The 15,532-nt window shown below is 41.0% G+C and overlaps 1 protein-coding gene across 9 annotated transcripts in view; it reads left to right on the top strand.

The window, feature by feature from the left end:
- HDAC7 (histone deacetylase 7) overlaps nt 1-15,532 on the top strand; it is a 466,455-nt gene that overhangs the window by 403,628 nt on the left and 47,295 nt on the right. For 6 of the 9 annotated variants that reach the window (XM_073613657.1, XM_073613659.1, XM_073613653.1 and 3 more), the window contains 7 exons: nt 569-681; nt 2,821-2,943; nt 4,559-4,668; nt 5,414-5,579; nt 8,900-9,093; nt 12,526-12,744; nt 14,616-14,835. In XM_073613657.1, the coding sequence (XP_073469758.1) occupies nt 569-681; nt 2,821-2,943; nt 4,559-4,668; nt 5,414-5,579; nt 8,900-9,093; nt 12,526-12,744; nt 14,616-14,835 (1,145 nt within the window). The remainder of the gene's footprint in view (nt 1-568; nt 682-2,820; nt 2,944-4,558; nt 4,669-5,413; nt 5,580-8,899; nt 9,094-12,525; nt 12,745-14,615; nt 14,836-15,532) is intronic. The other 3 variants (XM_073613656.1, XM_073613654.1, XM_073613658.1) reach the window with 3 other exon arrangements.

Below are 15,532 nucleotides of genomic sequence, written 5' to 3'. Positions count from 1 at the left end.
GCCCATCTCCAGCCTAACTATTGCCCATCAATGCAGTCTGATCAGTGCCCATCTGCAGCCCCGCCTTTGCCCATCAATGCAGCCTCACCAGTGCAGGATTACACAGAGCCAGGATCTCCTGTGTACTCGGCGTTCACAGTCAAACACAATCCCGTCTCCTGGCCCAACTCCTATGATAAACAGAACACTGTTCCAATGCCGGGACATGTGACGTCTATGCTAGGAGCCGGGCCAGAAGGTGGGACTGTGTGTGACTGGGAGCGCTGAGTACACAGGAGATCCTGGTCCTGTGTAATCCGGCGGCACTCGCCCCCGCATCTCCCCAAGGTAATACTTAAATTCTGGCCTGTTAGTGGGTCCTGAGGAGCGGAGTTGAGAACAACTGGTATAGAGCAATCAGGACCTCCATCCTCCTGCTGGTGATCCCTATTAGATTGTAATCTTTGTGAGGACAGGGACTGATGGGATTGTACCTTATGTAAAGTACATTGTATAGAAACACATAAATGTAGTATATGATAAATGATATTAACATCAGTAAGGAAAGCAGTGGTGTATTTATTTTCAGGCCTTCTGAGTTGATTGAACCGGAACCTCATCCTCCTCTTCCCAACAATTTCATTCCCCAGGATGCTGCCAGCAACTGTAATCCTTCTGAGCATTTTCCTCTCAGAAGAACAGGTAAAGTTATTCCTTCCAGCTCTTATCTGCTCTGCTGACTAATGATAAAATGGAGGTGGCAGAGCTATATAGACTAGTGCGTATATATGCATTTATGTTTTGCTTCATATGTTTGTAAAGCATTTTTTCACCAGTGTGGACCTTGGTGTTTGAATTTTGAATTTGAATTTGAATTTGATCATATAGAGCAGGTTATACATAATTCCTTTGCTAGGTGTTAGTTTGAGGTCAGCATTTGCAAAGATAGGTCTTAACTGTCCTCAAATTGGTCTTAGACTAATCTCATATGCAAGAAGGTTTTCTGCATTAGACTGGATTTTTAGGCTGGACATGCATTAATAGATTTCTTTTGTTTAGCCTATAAATAAATCTATGTAATTTCTTTATCCACATTAACACCTTGGATGGATCAATCCTCCCCATGGGGCTATTATATTCTGACAACCGACCCTCATAGTGCTTAAATTTGATTGGATAAAGTGTTTGGCTCATAATTTCCCAACAGGCTTCTTTGACAAAAGTCGATAGTACAATCAACTTTTGTTGAACAGAAAGGTGCCAGCAGGACCATACACTGCTCAAATTTTCCTGGCAGGAATCGGCTGAAATTTAAACAGTGTATGACCAGCTTTAGTCTGAAGTCCATGTATACAAGCCCTTGGCCTGTTCACACAAAGGTCCTAGATGTAAAATTCATCCATCAGGTAATTAAAAAGGCCAGTATTTGCCATCAATCCAATCACTTTACAGTGCTGTGTTTTCCGTAGCAAATCACTGACGAGACCAATTTTGGGTCATTACACTGGCAGGAGTGAAAAAATTGTTTCCCAATTCTTGTTCATGCAAACAAACTCAAAAGTATATTATATTAGTATATTAATTCTATATAGAATAGTATATTAATTTAATTCTTTAACTACCTCAGCAAGAATTGATCACTTTTTACACAGAAACAATTGGTCAGCTCTAACATTGCTTTAAAGTGGATGTAAACCCGAATTTTTTTTTTTGTTGATATTATACTGTAGAGTATAAGAATTCCTATCATTTGAGCCCAGTCTTGCCACACAGAGTTAATTCATCTCTGAGCAATCCTCTTTTATTGTTCAGTGAGATAAATCTTGACAAACTGACCAAAACTTTGTCAAATCCTCCCCCTTGCTGTGAGTGACAGGTGATTTACATATCTCGTGCACTAGCCTAAGACATGCATTATTTTTTAATTCCCTCCCCCACTCCTTTCTTCAGCAGCTCTGCAAGGATTGGCTGTTCCACACCTCAGCATGATTTGGCATGCTGAAGTCATGTGGTTACTTTCCTGTCTTTTCACTGGATGTTAGAGATCATAGCAGAAGTTCAGTGTAAGAAACACACAGGAGAAAATGCATATTGACAAGGGGAGTGTAGAGGTGGGCGGGGAGTCTACTGACATCATGACTCCACCCACCGAGCTCCAGACAACAGACCCACCCACAGAATCTGCAGTTTTTGGGCTCTAATAACAGACAGAGGGGAGACATTTGACAGGTAAAGATACATGCAGGAGGCATGTATATCCTTATAGATAACCCCTATGGCAGTAGTTTAGAAAGGATGACATTGGGTTTACATCCACTTTAATGGTAACAAATGTTAAAGGGTGAGACCTATTAAGACATATTTGTGGTGTAAGATCCTCCACTAGATGACTTGTGGAACAGCTCTTTGCCTTTAAAGGGGAAACGTCCATTATTTACAAACTAGCTGGGCCTCATCTCTTATTAGCTGGCTGAGTTCTGGTCTCTATCAGGCAAAGCAAGCTGCTGTGCTGTACTCTGGGAACCCTCTGTCTAATATTAATATTTATATAGAAAACAGATCATATTTAGACCATGAACAAGTTGTATGTAAAAAATAAATAAAATTACATTTTATAAAGCCCTGTTATAGGTTAAGTCTTTTTCCTGATTTCTGACTTGCTTGGGAACCATATAGCATGTTATTTTAGATCACTTTGATACATGTTCCAGATTTAATATAATACATCAGGAAATCACTTCAGCATTCAAGTTCTGGTTCTTTGTAACAACCCAGCCAGAACTTGGCGGGGTTGCTTTTGAGCTCTTAACATTTAGAATTGTGCACTTAATTTCCCTGCAGCCTCTGAGCCAAACTTGAAGTGGCCTTGCAGACCAAAGAAGTCGGGGGAGAGGAGGAAGAACCCACTTACACGCAAGGAAAGCGCTCCACCTGCAGTTAGAAGAAGACCCCCAGAAACACAGGGTGGGTGAATGACACATCGGAGGTGGTAACATGTCTGGCTTTTCATTGCTGTGATCACAGGCATTATTGGCACATATGAGATAAGCCCGTCTTATACCCAACTAGTTTGTCTCCTTGAATAATGCATCATTTTAAAGAAGCATTAAACCTTAAGACTGGATACAATCTGGTGTATAAAAGTCTCTAAAGCACTTTTTTGTGGTTCAACAGGCCTACTAACATTTAAATAAAAACTCTGATAACAAACATGCTTTTAATGGTGTCCCCAACCAGTAACTGCCAGAACACATGTGAAGAAGGTTAGGTGTAACATCTCTTCTTCTTAACACGTTGGTCAGAGCAGGTCTGAATCAGGAAAAAACTGCCATGGTGTAATAGTACTTTGTCACATATAATCTATGCCATCAGTGATATAGTGGAGAAGGTGGGACTGGACAGCTTCATTGTCTTACAGTACAGGGCTGTGAATCAGCTGTCCACTTATAACAATAGAAGTAAATGGAATTGTTGAAATGGGTGCATTAAAGTGGAAGTTCAGCCAAGATCTAACACTAAACCTAGTCGCAGCCAAATTCTAAGCCTAATCTATCTAGCCCTGTAAAGAAGAGATCGCTATACTTACCTGTTCTGAATCCGGTCCTGTCCCACGCTGAAATGTCAGCGGCGGCTTCTCTGTGTAGACTGGCGCAGGAGAGGCAGCTGACAACGGAAGCCCCATAGTAAGTCTATGGGGTTGATTTACTAAAGGAAAAAAGACTGTGCACTTTGCAAAATGCAACTGCCCTCTGCAAGTGCAGTTGCTCCAGAGCTTAGTAAATGAGCAGAAACTCTGCTGACTGCCATCATCCAATCATGTGCAAGCATTAATGCATTTTTTTAAATTTTCTTTGGTTGGGTACTCTTTGCAAAGTGAAGCCTTACCTCATTTACTAAGCTCTGGAGCAACTGCACTCGCAGAGGGCAACTGCACTTTGCAAGGTGCACAGCCTGTTTGCCTTTAGTAAATCAACCCCTATGGGTGACATCACTTCCTAGGCATTTTACAGTCGTTGTCGGCTGTCTCCCGCTACACAGCAGCCGCCGTTGGAGATTGGACCGGATCGGTTTCAGAAAAGGTATGTATAGTGATTTTTGCTTTTACAGGGTTAGATAGGTTAGGTTTAGAATGTGGCAGAGAGTAGTTTTAGCGTTAGTTAGATTATGGCTGAACTTACACGTTTTCTTTTGAATGGTTCTTTTCTAATTTGGTTAGACACTGTTGCGTTCAGTCCATTTCTTCATCCTGATGGAGAAATCCATCATCCTCTCTGCTGCTGCTTTTTCTGACCCTAAATCAGAAAGACAATGGCAAACATGTGGGCTTCTAACTGCCAGACAACCCTCACATTGTCAAGAGAACGTGCTGACAGAAATGATTGTACTCTATATACATGCAAACTCTGTAATAGCACTTGTGAATTTGTTGTGAATTATTTAAGGCCCCTTTTAATTAATATACATTCTGTATAATTTGCTAATTGGACATCAAAAATCACTGCAGGTCTATGATTGCACTGCTATCAGAAAGGTAACGTCATCATGCAGACTCTTTCAATCTGTTCCGTTTCCATTACAGACTCCTCTCCCAGCAGTAGCAGCACTCCAGTGTCTGGCTGCAGCTCACCAAATGACAGCCTGGCTGCTGAGAATGGAAGTTTGTCCTCCTTGCCTGGAGCTGCCTCAGAGGTAAGGACAAGATACATTTTTGGCTGGGGAAGGCTGCAGAATAAAATACAAAACTAGGAACATGTTACATGAGGCTAGTAGAGACCATTGCCATTACCCTATTCAATGACCCCACATCATATACCAAAGGGCCGCAGGTTGGGCACCATAGTATGCTGCCCACTCCTCCTACCTCATGTAAGCAGACAGCAGCCATGCATAGAAATACTGCACTGGGCCTCAAATTGGGAAGCGCAGTGAACCTGATTATAGGCTAGTGGTACCTACTACATTTTTTACCTTTTAGTCTGGGTTCACACTGAATGCGGCTTTGAAATCACGCAGCTTCACTTGAAATCACACAATTTCAAAGCTGTATGTCAGTGCAGCTTCAGGTGAGACTTGGCTGACATCTGTGTGACTTCATGGACAAATGTCTATGCAAGTCGCACCTGAAATCGCCAAAAGTAGTCCAGGAACTACTTTTTCAAATCAGTGCAGCACTACAAAGTTGGCCTCAGATAGATTTGAACAGTTCAATTGCCGAAAATAGCATGCAACTTTTAATGTGATTTGACCTGTCAAATCATATGACAAGTTGCACCGGTGTGAACGTGGGATAAATATGATGGATATTCTTTCTCTTCATATCCATAAAATTTTAGTAATTTCATTGTCATAAAATGTCTTAGCACTGCAGAATACTTACCACTTCAGATTATGCTTTAGTATTTATAATACCCACTATAATCTGTTCCCACTTTAGGAAATGGAACGGAGGACCATGCCAAGCCTGATACATCGAGTGCCACATCTGACACATCCCACTGTGTACATGCCAGGTATAGAAAGCCATGATGGTACGAATTCTCTGGCAACTCGTCTTCAACCTGTCATCATTCTAGAGCCTACGCATGCATCGATGGTTGCAAGTATGTCGTTTTGGCTAAAAAGTCGATGATTGCCACTTGCATACAGATGAGCTTATTTCTGAAGATATCCATGCTGTTGTCTACCTGTATCTCCCAAGCTCCTCAGCCAGACTGCTGCCTGGCAGAAATGTTTATCCATAGATCTTTTTGTACCATTCTAAAATATCATGCAGCTATAAGGCTGCACAGACACACAATCAGGGTGAGAAATCCTCTGCATCTACACTGTAGCAGCCACCCCCAGCTTTACATACTGTGTGTGTCTTTTTCCCAAAGAAGGAAGACAGCGCTCCTGTTTTTTAACAAGTGTTCCTCTAATTATTGACTAATATGGTGAAGCATGCGAACATTAATGCATTTGAAATTCATGTCAGATAGTCTTCTCTAAGCATGCTGAACTTCATCCAGGTAGCCCTCTCTGTTCCTAGGACAGCTCACAGTAGTGATTGTAATATTAGTAATGTGCAGAAATACCAGAAGCCCGGCTGATACCGTCAACATCATAAACTGGATTATTCAGTATTTTTGGGGAAGGTGATACCAAATTCCACCGCTAAGCTCCTATACAGCTGCATACACCGTCTCTGAATTTGTTTGTTATTACAACAGCTTTTGGGTGTTGTTGGGGTGTCCTTTGCATAGTTGTTCAAGGAGAGATAAAATAAACAGAAATCAAAACTCCTTGAAGAATCTAGTTCTGAAAACAAGCTAAGGCCGGCCATAGACAGAGCACTTTTGCAGGAAAGAAAATCACTTGATTCCCCCCATCAACGCAGCTAATGATGATGGGGGGAATCCTTTCTATGGAGCCATTGTGTTCTCCCAACGGGGGGATGCAGAGGGAGCCGTCCCAGCCGGGAGAACATAGTTATTATCGCTAGAAGCTATAACAGACGTTAGCAATAATTACATGTAAAATGCGACAAGCTGGTTGTACCCAAGTTGATTGATCAACTTGGGTACATTCAGCCTGCCTATACATGGTGCGAATTTTGTCCGGTTCCTGCTGAACCAGCTGAGATTCAAACCATCTATGGTCAGCTAAAGAGCATTCTTCTCTCTGGTTTTCTGTCTTGATCTGTATAATTTTTGTGCCTAATAAACTCCCACAGACTAAACTCCCAGCTCCGCTCTCCTCATTTTGAAGAACATCTAGATATATAGTGCTAGAGCAGGATTTAAACTGGGGCTGGTCTAGGGCCCTAACTTTTTCTGATGTTGTTGGAAAATTCTATCTGTAAAAGTCAAATCAGAATGATTAACATTTTAATAGATGGACTGTACTAATGCATTTTAGAGAATAAACAAACTAAACACAGGTGGAAAAAATACCAAATGGGTTTTGCTATTGTGAATTGAGTGGTATAGGTTTTATTACGGGAAGAATGATGCACGATGCCTATCATCCCCAGCATTGCGTAGGTGCACTTTGAGCTTTTGCTTTCACAACCTAACTTGCAGAAAAAGATTGCAAGTAGATGTTGGTTGCCGACACATTCCCACATGCTAGCTATTATTTTGTTTAGTCTCACAAACTTGCAGACACCATCGGGTTGTTTTTTTCCAATGTGCTTATTATGCAAAATGGCAAACCCACCAATTTATTTAAAGGTACTCTGCTATTAGTGGTGCGCTGTAGCTGTGACAGTAATTAAAGTGGAGTGTTGTACTTTGTAAGCCATTAGTTCATTTCCGATAGCTTGAGTTCACAGCACTTATCAGAGGGCTGGATAGAATTAACTGCAAGCGTTCCAAGTGTGTCTTTGGTAGATGTGAAATCCTCACAGGAGACTGTCAGAATTATTTAAAGGTGCGATTCATGCAGATAAATAAGACACAAATGAATGCAGCATGGTACCCGCAGATCAGATTCTGTGAATATTCACAGCAGAAGCGCCACGCCCGCTACAGGTGGAAATGCCGAATCACTATATATATATATATATATATATATATATATATATATATATATATATATATATATATATATATATATATATATATATATATATATATATATATATATATATATATATATAAATATATATATATATATAAATATATATATATGTGATCCGGTGCACAGCTGCCGCCCTGTAGTAGTGAAACTACTATAGGGCGAACAGCAAGTGGTTAAATAAACCCTTAAATATTGTCTGAATGTCCTTATACACCCAATGGCCCTGACTGTTTTGTATGGCCATACACCCCTTATACTGTACACTACATGTAGTAAAGGGTCCTTGTGGCAAGAGTACTTAAAGAGTAGCTCCACTTTTGTTGAGAAAAAAATGTTCCCCTCTGGGTGGTCAATGTACACTGCAGGGATTTTAACAAACTTTGTTGCAGGTTCTTACCTTAGGTTATTCTGAAGAGATAGATGTTTGTCTGTGTCCATATGAATGGTAATGGGAGTGATTTCATAATTATCAATCAGCTGCTGCACTTGCAGGATTCTAATGAGGAAAATTGCAGGGTATGCATCCCTTTAGATGTGATTTCCCTTTGGGAGTATCTCAATAAAAAATCCATTTTTGTTGCAGGGGATGCTCAAAATCTGATTTGTATCTTAGTGCAGACTTCTGGGAAAATCAGTAAGCCAATCACACAAGCAGGAAATTACATTTCTGGGGGGGGTCGTTTTGTACATCATCTGTGTACAGAACGCCTCCAGGTAGCCATATTGAAAATTACAGCACTACAGATTGAAAAGGAAAGGACATTTCTAATAACATTCCTTTACATATATATATATAGTGGAGTTATTCTGTAGCCCTGGTTCACACTTATGCGATGCAGGAATTGCAGCGAATCCTGTGCGTTTCGCACACCGCATTGCAATCATATGGCATCCATGCAGTCTGCTGCGGGTCAATGTTATCTTAACGACACCCTGAAACAGATTGCAAAATGCACTGGGATTGCCAGAATCGCATCGCACCCATGCAATGCGATTCAGGTGCGGGAAAAAAAGGTCCTGCAACATTTTGGTGCGGATGCGATGCAATTTCAGCCATACAAAATGTATGGCTGAAATCGCACTGCATAGAGATCGCATGTGATGTGCACAGGAATGCGGTGTGATTCCTGTGCAAATCACATGCAGTGTCTGTATTGCACAAGTGTGAACCCAGGCTCAAAGATCCCCAATCTCAGAACTGATTTTACCACCTGGCAGTGAGCACTCATGTTAAATTATTTTGCTTAGCAATTTTCTGGTTATAAAGTGTCTTCACTGCCACCTTGTGGTATAAGTGAATATCGCACTTCCAGATAAAAGGCATTTTAATATAGATCTCTTCTTTCTCTTTATTTTCAAGGCTTGAGTTCTGTTCCACTGCAGTTCACCCATCCCCTTATCAGCCCTGACCATTTGTCAGCTACTGGGCACCACAAAGCCTTAAGTCGGACCCGTTCTGAGCCTCTTCCTCAAAATACTAAAACACTCCAACAGCAACTGCTCCTCCAGCAGCAATATGCAGCATTTCCTGAATATTTGAAACGGGCAAATAAGGTAAGCACAGGATACGATAGTAGCTACCCAGTATTGGGCCCGCTTTTCACAAAGTAGCAAAAGTATCTGTATTAGCTAAAATAGCTGTATTAGTTAAAGTGTATGTATAACTGAGATTTTTTTTTTTTTTGTTTTGGACAGAATAGAGAAGTTTTAAAACCACTGTTATGGTATTTTTTGGTTTGTGTCTTGTTGGGGGGGTTTCCCTTATCTCCCTGTCCTGGAGATACAAGTGAGAGGAAATCTCACAGTGAGGGAAATTCCTCCTATACTGTTGTCACCAGAACATTTGTATACATTGAAAGGCTAATCCACTACTTGTTCTGCTGACAACTAGGCAATTTGACGGAGAGTCTAATCAAAACTGAAAAAAATGTCTTCACATACACTTTAATGTTCCAGACCTCTATTTAAGACATAGACTTCACATTGCTGCATGTTGGAATGCAGTCACGTTTGTTTTTTGTTTTTTGTGTTCATCTTTTCCTGGAAATGTCCTATTGTTGGAATATGCAGCTTTGTCATGTTGTCCCAATACAGGAAACCTCAGAAGCTAATTATCCAGTACTTCCTGTGTGGCTCTATCTGGTAGGGCTGTTAGTCATCAGCTTTCATTTTACAAAGCACCCTGCTGTATATCAGTGCAAAACTATCCCTACTGATATGGAAGGGAAAGATTTATGATATTGCAGCTTGAGTCATAAATGGTCCTCCTCTGCTGCTCATAAATAACACTGCGCCAAGACAAAAGAGCCCTAACCACTTTTATGTCTAAATGTGTTTTAAAGGGTCAGTCTGCTCAAAAGTGGTATTGTAGTTCTAAAGGGAGCTGGGTTTTTTCTATGTTTTGCATACTCTGACAGCACGATCTTCCTGCTGTAATGCTAAACTCTGTTCCCTTACACCTGGGAGTTTCTGGTGTTCTTATCCACATTTGCACGCTCCGGCTTGTCCTGTTGTATTCTTCATAATACCAAATAAATGACCCAACCAGGTGAGTGGGACACCCTCATAATCGCAGCCACTATCTGACCCAGTTGCAAAGAGTAATAATCTCACAGATAAAGTTCAAGAGAGCTAATGATGAAACTGTTAGTGGTATAACTTTCTAGTATATACCAAAAGCTACAATATCTATCTTGGGTGATAATAACTTGATATATACCTCTGCTATATTCCAGTACCTTATGGAACTATAAATGGAATCAGTGACATTATAATTTTTATTATATTACTATACATGATTTATATAGTGCCAACAGTCTGTGCAGCGCTTTACAGAATAAAGGGGGACAGTACAATTACAATACAGTTCAATACAGAATGAAGAGGAGGGCCCTGCTCATGGAGCTTACAATATAAATCTAAATTGTAATACTCTAAATCAAAAAGAATCTAAATCTAAATTGTAGTCATTTTCACAAAGATTTACAAACAACTCTTCAAGGTTAATGCTGAAATTCCTGCTAAAGTTAAATTAAAATTGCAGCCGGTACAAGCAATGAAAAAACATTCATGCTATAACATTTTGTGAGGTCTGTGCTTTTATAGTGCTTGGTGGATACTGTGGACTGTAAAATAAGGACTTTTTTAAAAAACTACTGAACCATTACATTGGTTATTGAGGTTAGCAAGGTGGAAGAAAAAACTCCAGAGAATACTTTTACACATAAGTGACAGTTCCTTTTAATGGTACTGATAAAGGGCTAGTAGGCTTTATGGAGAGATAACCCAGAATGCACAACATTGAAGCCATAGGTCCACTGTATGCAGATCAACATGCAAAATATAATTTTTTAACCAAATCTTGCCCCAACCATTGTCATTGTATATACTGTAGTTCAGTATTATTGTATATGGTTTGTACATTGAATGCACACTATATTCTAGATATAAAGATTTTCAACTTCTGTACACCAGCCGATGGCGCTCCTTTTACATACAGTTACTGGTATGGACACGTTAGGCCTCTTTTTTTTATAAATGTTGTTCCATAAGAACTGGAAGACCACTCTACTTTCAGTTTAAAGGAGTTGTAAAGGCAGAAGTTTTTTTTATCTTAATGCATTCTATGCATTAAGATAAGAAACTTTCTGTGTGTAGCAGCCTCCCCAGCACCCCCTCAATTACCTACCTGAGCTCCTTCTTTCTCCAGCAATGTCCACAATCCCCTCAGCCATCCAGTACACTCCTCCTGATTGGCTGAGACAGAGCAGCGGCACTATTGGCTCCAGCAGCTGGTAATTAAAGTCAGTCAGCCAATCAGGGGAGAAAGGGGGTGGGGCCAGGTTGGGGCTCCTTGTCTGAATGGATACACAGAGCTTTGACACGGCTTGGGTGACAACCTGTAGTAGCAAGCTGCTGGCTGAGGGGCACTTAAAGGAGGAAGGGGCTAGGAGCAGCAAAGAGGGACCCGAGAAGAGGAGGATCTGGGCTGCTCTGTGCAAAACCAACTGCACAGAGGTGGTAAGTATAACATGTTTGTTATTTTATTTTTAAATTGAGCCTTTACAATCACTTTTAGCTAAGTACACACAGGCCCAAAAACGTGTCTGAAAACGATCGGTTCGGCAGTTACCAACTTTTGGTCCGTGTGTACAGCTCCTTGTCCGTCAAAAGCCAGTCAAACAAGCATGCTGGAAAACCAATATCTGATCAGCGCTCACAGACATTGGCAGTCCCCCTGTCAGAACACAATAGCTCAGCGGAGAGATCGCCGCACTAACATAAAAACGTTCCATGTGTACCCAACAAGTCTTCATTGTTGAATTTACCTTTGTGCTCTCTTAATTTCATCCATTCTCTTCCAATATTACTGAAGTGACTGTTCATATTTCTGTTCGTCAATGGGAGGGCTAAGATGTCCTAACCACAAAACTCATCTTCTTCCAACCTACTTTAATCATGAAATGCAACCATGGAGAAGCACAGAATAAGTCACTATATGGTAAATACCACAGGGCTACATTTTGCATGGATGTAGTGTCTTCATTGGAGAATGCAGTCCCTTTGTAATTTACAGCTTCAAAGTCAATAGTATTCTATACAATTCTCAATTAAAATAATTGAAACAGAAAAACTGCTTGACTAGACTCTGGCTGTTGTTTTTCTTCTATAGTTTTGAATATGAAAAGGCAATTTCTTGCCATTGATTTTCCATTGAAAAGCAACATAACATGAACTGAGGGCCACAATGACCTGCTTCATGAAAACGAGCTAAGAAAAGCCATAGCAACCAGTTTCGATTCTTTGTGTCTGCAGATTTGGATAAAGAAGTTAGGACGTCAATGATTGCTATTTTAAAAACACAGCAGTTTTCCAGTTGTTCAGGTCAGGCCCTTAGGGAGTCAAAAATGGCTAGCTTGTGCATTGCTTATACTTTAGTGTGTCAGTTTGGAAGGACTCTAATAACCATTTACTAAACCTTTATAGGCTTTTACAAATGTCACATTTCTACAGCGCCCACAGAAAACCAGTGAAAGGCCGAGACTGAGCCAGATTCCATCAGAGGAGATGGATGACAGCAGCCCAGCAAATGAACGACCTGGTGAAATGGGAGTAAACCCATCTAGAGTTCGAACAGAAGCCTTACGTGGTGTACAAGACGTGCCAAGTGGTGGCCAACCAGTAATCCAGCATTTTGTTCCTCAGGTACTGCTCTCTATCTGTATGCAAATGCCTTGAGAGCAGCACTATGTACCAAACTGGAGTATAGAAGAATATGTGCATGGAATAGTGTTAGCAGAGACATATTGGGGTTGATTTACTTAGGCTAGGCTCACACATGTCTGGCTGGGGTTTGCAGTCTGAAGTCCAGTGCTGTTTTGTTCACTGGTTCAGGTGCAAATTTTTACTTGAATTCTCACCTAAACTGGATCCAAAATCGCACAGGACCCTTTTCAGAAATGGGCACAGCCATCCCTGGCGTGTGAAAGCCGGTCTGATTCACATGTTATGCGAATTGGATACTGTTAAAAACGCTCAAGTTTTAGTGAATCAACCCCATTGTTTCAGCCTGGTAAAGGAATCTTCACTTCACCTTTTTTGGATTTGCTGGGGCAGCTTGTAAAAAACTTGGTTGTGTTTAGCAACAGCAGAATTAGTAGTAATATTGCTATAATTTAACTTTTAATTGCACCAGAAAATCTACATAAAACTAATAAAGGTACCAAATACAGATTCTAGTTATACATCACTAGTTTGTTAGATTGTGACTAGACTCTAGGAGAGATTTACTAAAACTGGGGCACACAGAAGCTGATTGGCTACCATGCATAGCTGCACCAGATTTTAACTTCAGCTTGTTCAATTAAGCTTTGACAATAAAACCTGGAAGCTGATTGGTTTCTATGCAGAGCTGCACCAAATTTTGTATGCACCAGTTTTAGTAAATCTCCCCTTAACCTCCCTGGCGGTATTCCCGAGTGTGGCTCGGGGTTAAAATTCAGTACCATTAGCGGTAACCCCGAGCCACACTCGGGATCGCATTGCAGGATCCTGGGGCGGCTTTACTTACCTTGTCCCCGGGATCCTGCGATGTCACCCGCAGTGTCCGAGGGCTCCGTCCTCCTCCGAAGCCTCTCCGTGCCAGGCTCCGTTCCCTGCGAGCGGCGCGACGCACGGGGGCGGAGCCTGGCGGCAAATTCAAAAAAAATGTTAAAAGCATAACACATACAGTACTGTAATCTTACAGATTACAGTACTGTATGAAATGATTTCACATCCCTTTGTCCCCAGTGCTCTGGCCCATGCCCTGCATGCAGTTTTATATTGCATATACTGTTCTTTCTGCCTGGAAACTGGAGATTGTCCATAGCAACCAAAAAGTGTCCCTTTACGTCAAAAATGGCTTTAGACCAGCTAGAAAACAGCGATAGTAAATTAGAACACTTGCAGAATTGAGCGATAGTGAATTGTGGGGAAATTTATTTTATTACTATTTATTTTTATTTTTTTTAATTATTATTTTTTTTTTATTATATTATAATTTATGTTTTTGTGTTTCAAACTTTATCATACCCGGGATATCTACTAGACTCTTGTTTGGACAGATTTAAGTGTGTTATTGTTAAGAATTACAGGCCTACAATATAAAACGCCAAATTTCCATGCAAAATAATTGTACCGCTTTCAGCACCTAAAATCCGAAATAATCATACCGCCAGGGAGGTTAAGGGTCTGTTTATAAAAAAAAAATGTATTGTAAATGTGTAATGTGTTTATTTCCTACGATTGATGTGATATGATGTCAGCTTCATGTACTGGCTATAATGCAGTATTTTCTTGAAATAACTGAATCAGGAACATACTGCATTATGGTCGCGAGATCGAGCTGTAAATCACGTTCATGTATTAGACAAAGTACAGAGAATACTTGTGATGGTTGTGCATATGTTTGAGACAATCACACAGCAGATTTTTTTTTTATAAATTGACCCTAACCTGTAAATCTTTTGCTGATCTGGCGAAGTTTATTTGGTTATTGATCCAGCCATATGTGACTATCTTTGTTTTCCTCTCAGGCTTACATGTGGGATCCAAACCATCTTCGCGCACAACAGCACATGAAAAGACCTCAGCAACTGGACACTTTAATGATCCCTCTTATGTCTCAAACACATCGTCCTCTTACAAGAGCAAAGTCCTCTCCAGCTTCAGCTTCTATCCCTAGTCAAGATCCTTCCTCCAAAACAATTACACTCACATTGCCAGAACAGCCGGAGAAGACACGCTTCACCACAGGTAATGATCACACAGCAAAAGCAACATTGTGTGACCTATATGTCAGACAGGGAATCACCCCACTGCAACCTATCAAATTTATGTTTTCTGTATTCAACCATCATTTTCCAGTGTGGGTTTAAATCCGAATGGGTGTGATATGGCAATAAAGACTGGCAGAAAAAAATATTTCTGAAGATTCCACCTTATGGAGTAATGCCACCAAGGACTTATTAGACTGTGCAAAAGCAGGGATGGGCTTTATGCCACAGCAGACAACAGCCAGCACTTGTGTCACAGAAGCAGAATCCATGACAGCCATGCAAAAAGCCAGCCAAAATTGCTTAAAGGGGTTGTAAACCCTCACATTTTTTCACCTTTGAAAAACCTTTTGTGCTGCAGAGCCCCCTCCCCTGACCCCCCCCCCCCCCCCCCGCCTCTTTTTCTCACCTGAGCCCGATCGTTCTAGCGATGGGAAGAGCAGAGCAGCGCCAGCCACTGTCTCGGGTCCTCATTGGATAGAATGATAGCAGCAGGAGCCATTGGCTCCAACTGCTGTCAATCAAACCCAGTGACATGGGGGGGTGGGGCTGAGTCCTGCTGTTTGTGTCAATGGATTCGCCACAGGGGACCCCAGAAAAGGAGGATCGGGGTCACTCTGTGCAAAACCCTTGCACAGAGGAGGTAAGTATAATATGTTTATTTAAAAAAAAAAAAA

Source organism: Aquarana catesbeiana, linkage group LG02, assembly GCF_042186555.1.
Source record: "Aquarana catesbeiana isolate 2022-GZ linkage group LG02, ASM4218655v1, whole genome shotgun sequence".
NCBI classification, from domain to species: Eukaryota; Metazoa; Chordata; class Amphibia; order Anura; family Ranidae; genus Aquarana; species Aquarana catesbeiana.
This window is presented reverse-complemented; position numbering and strand designations above follow the sequence as displayed.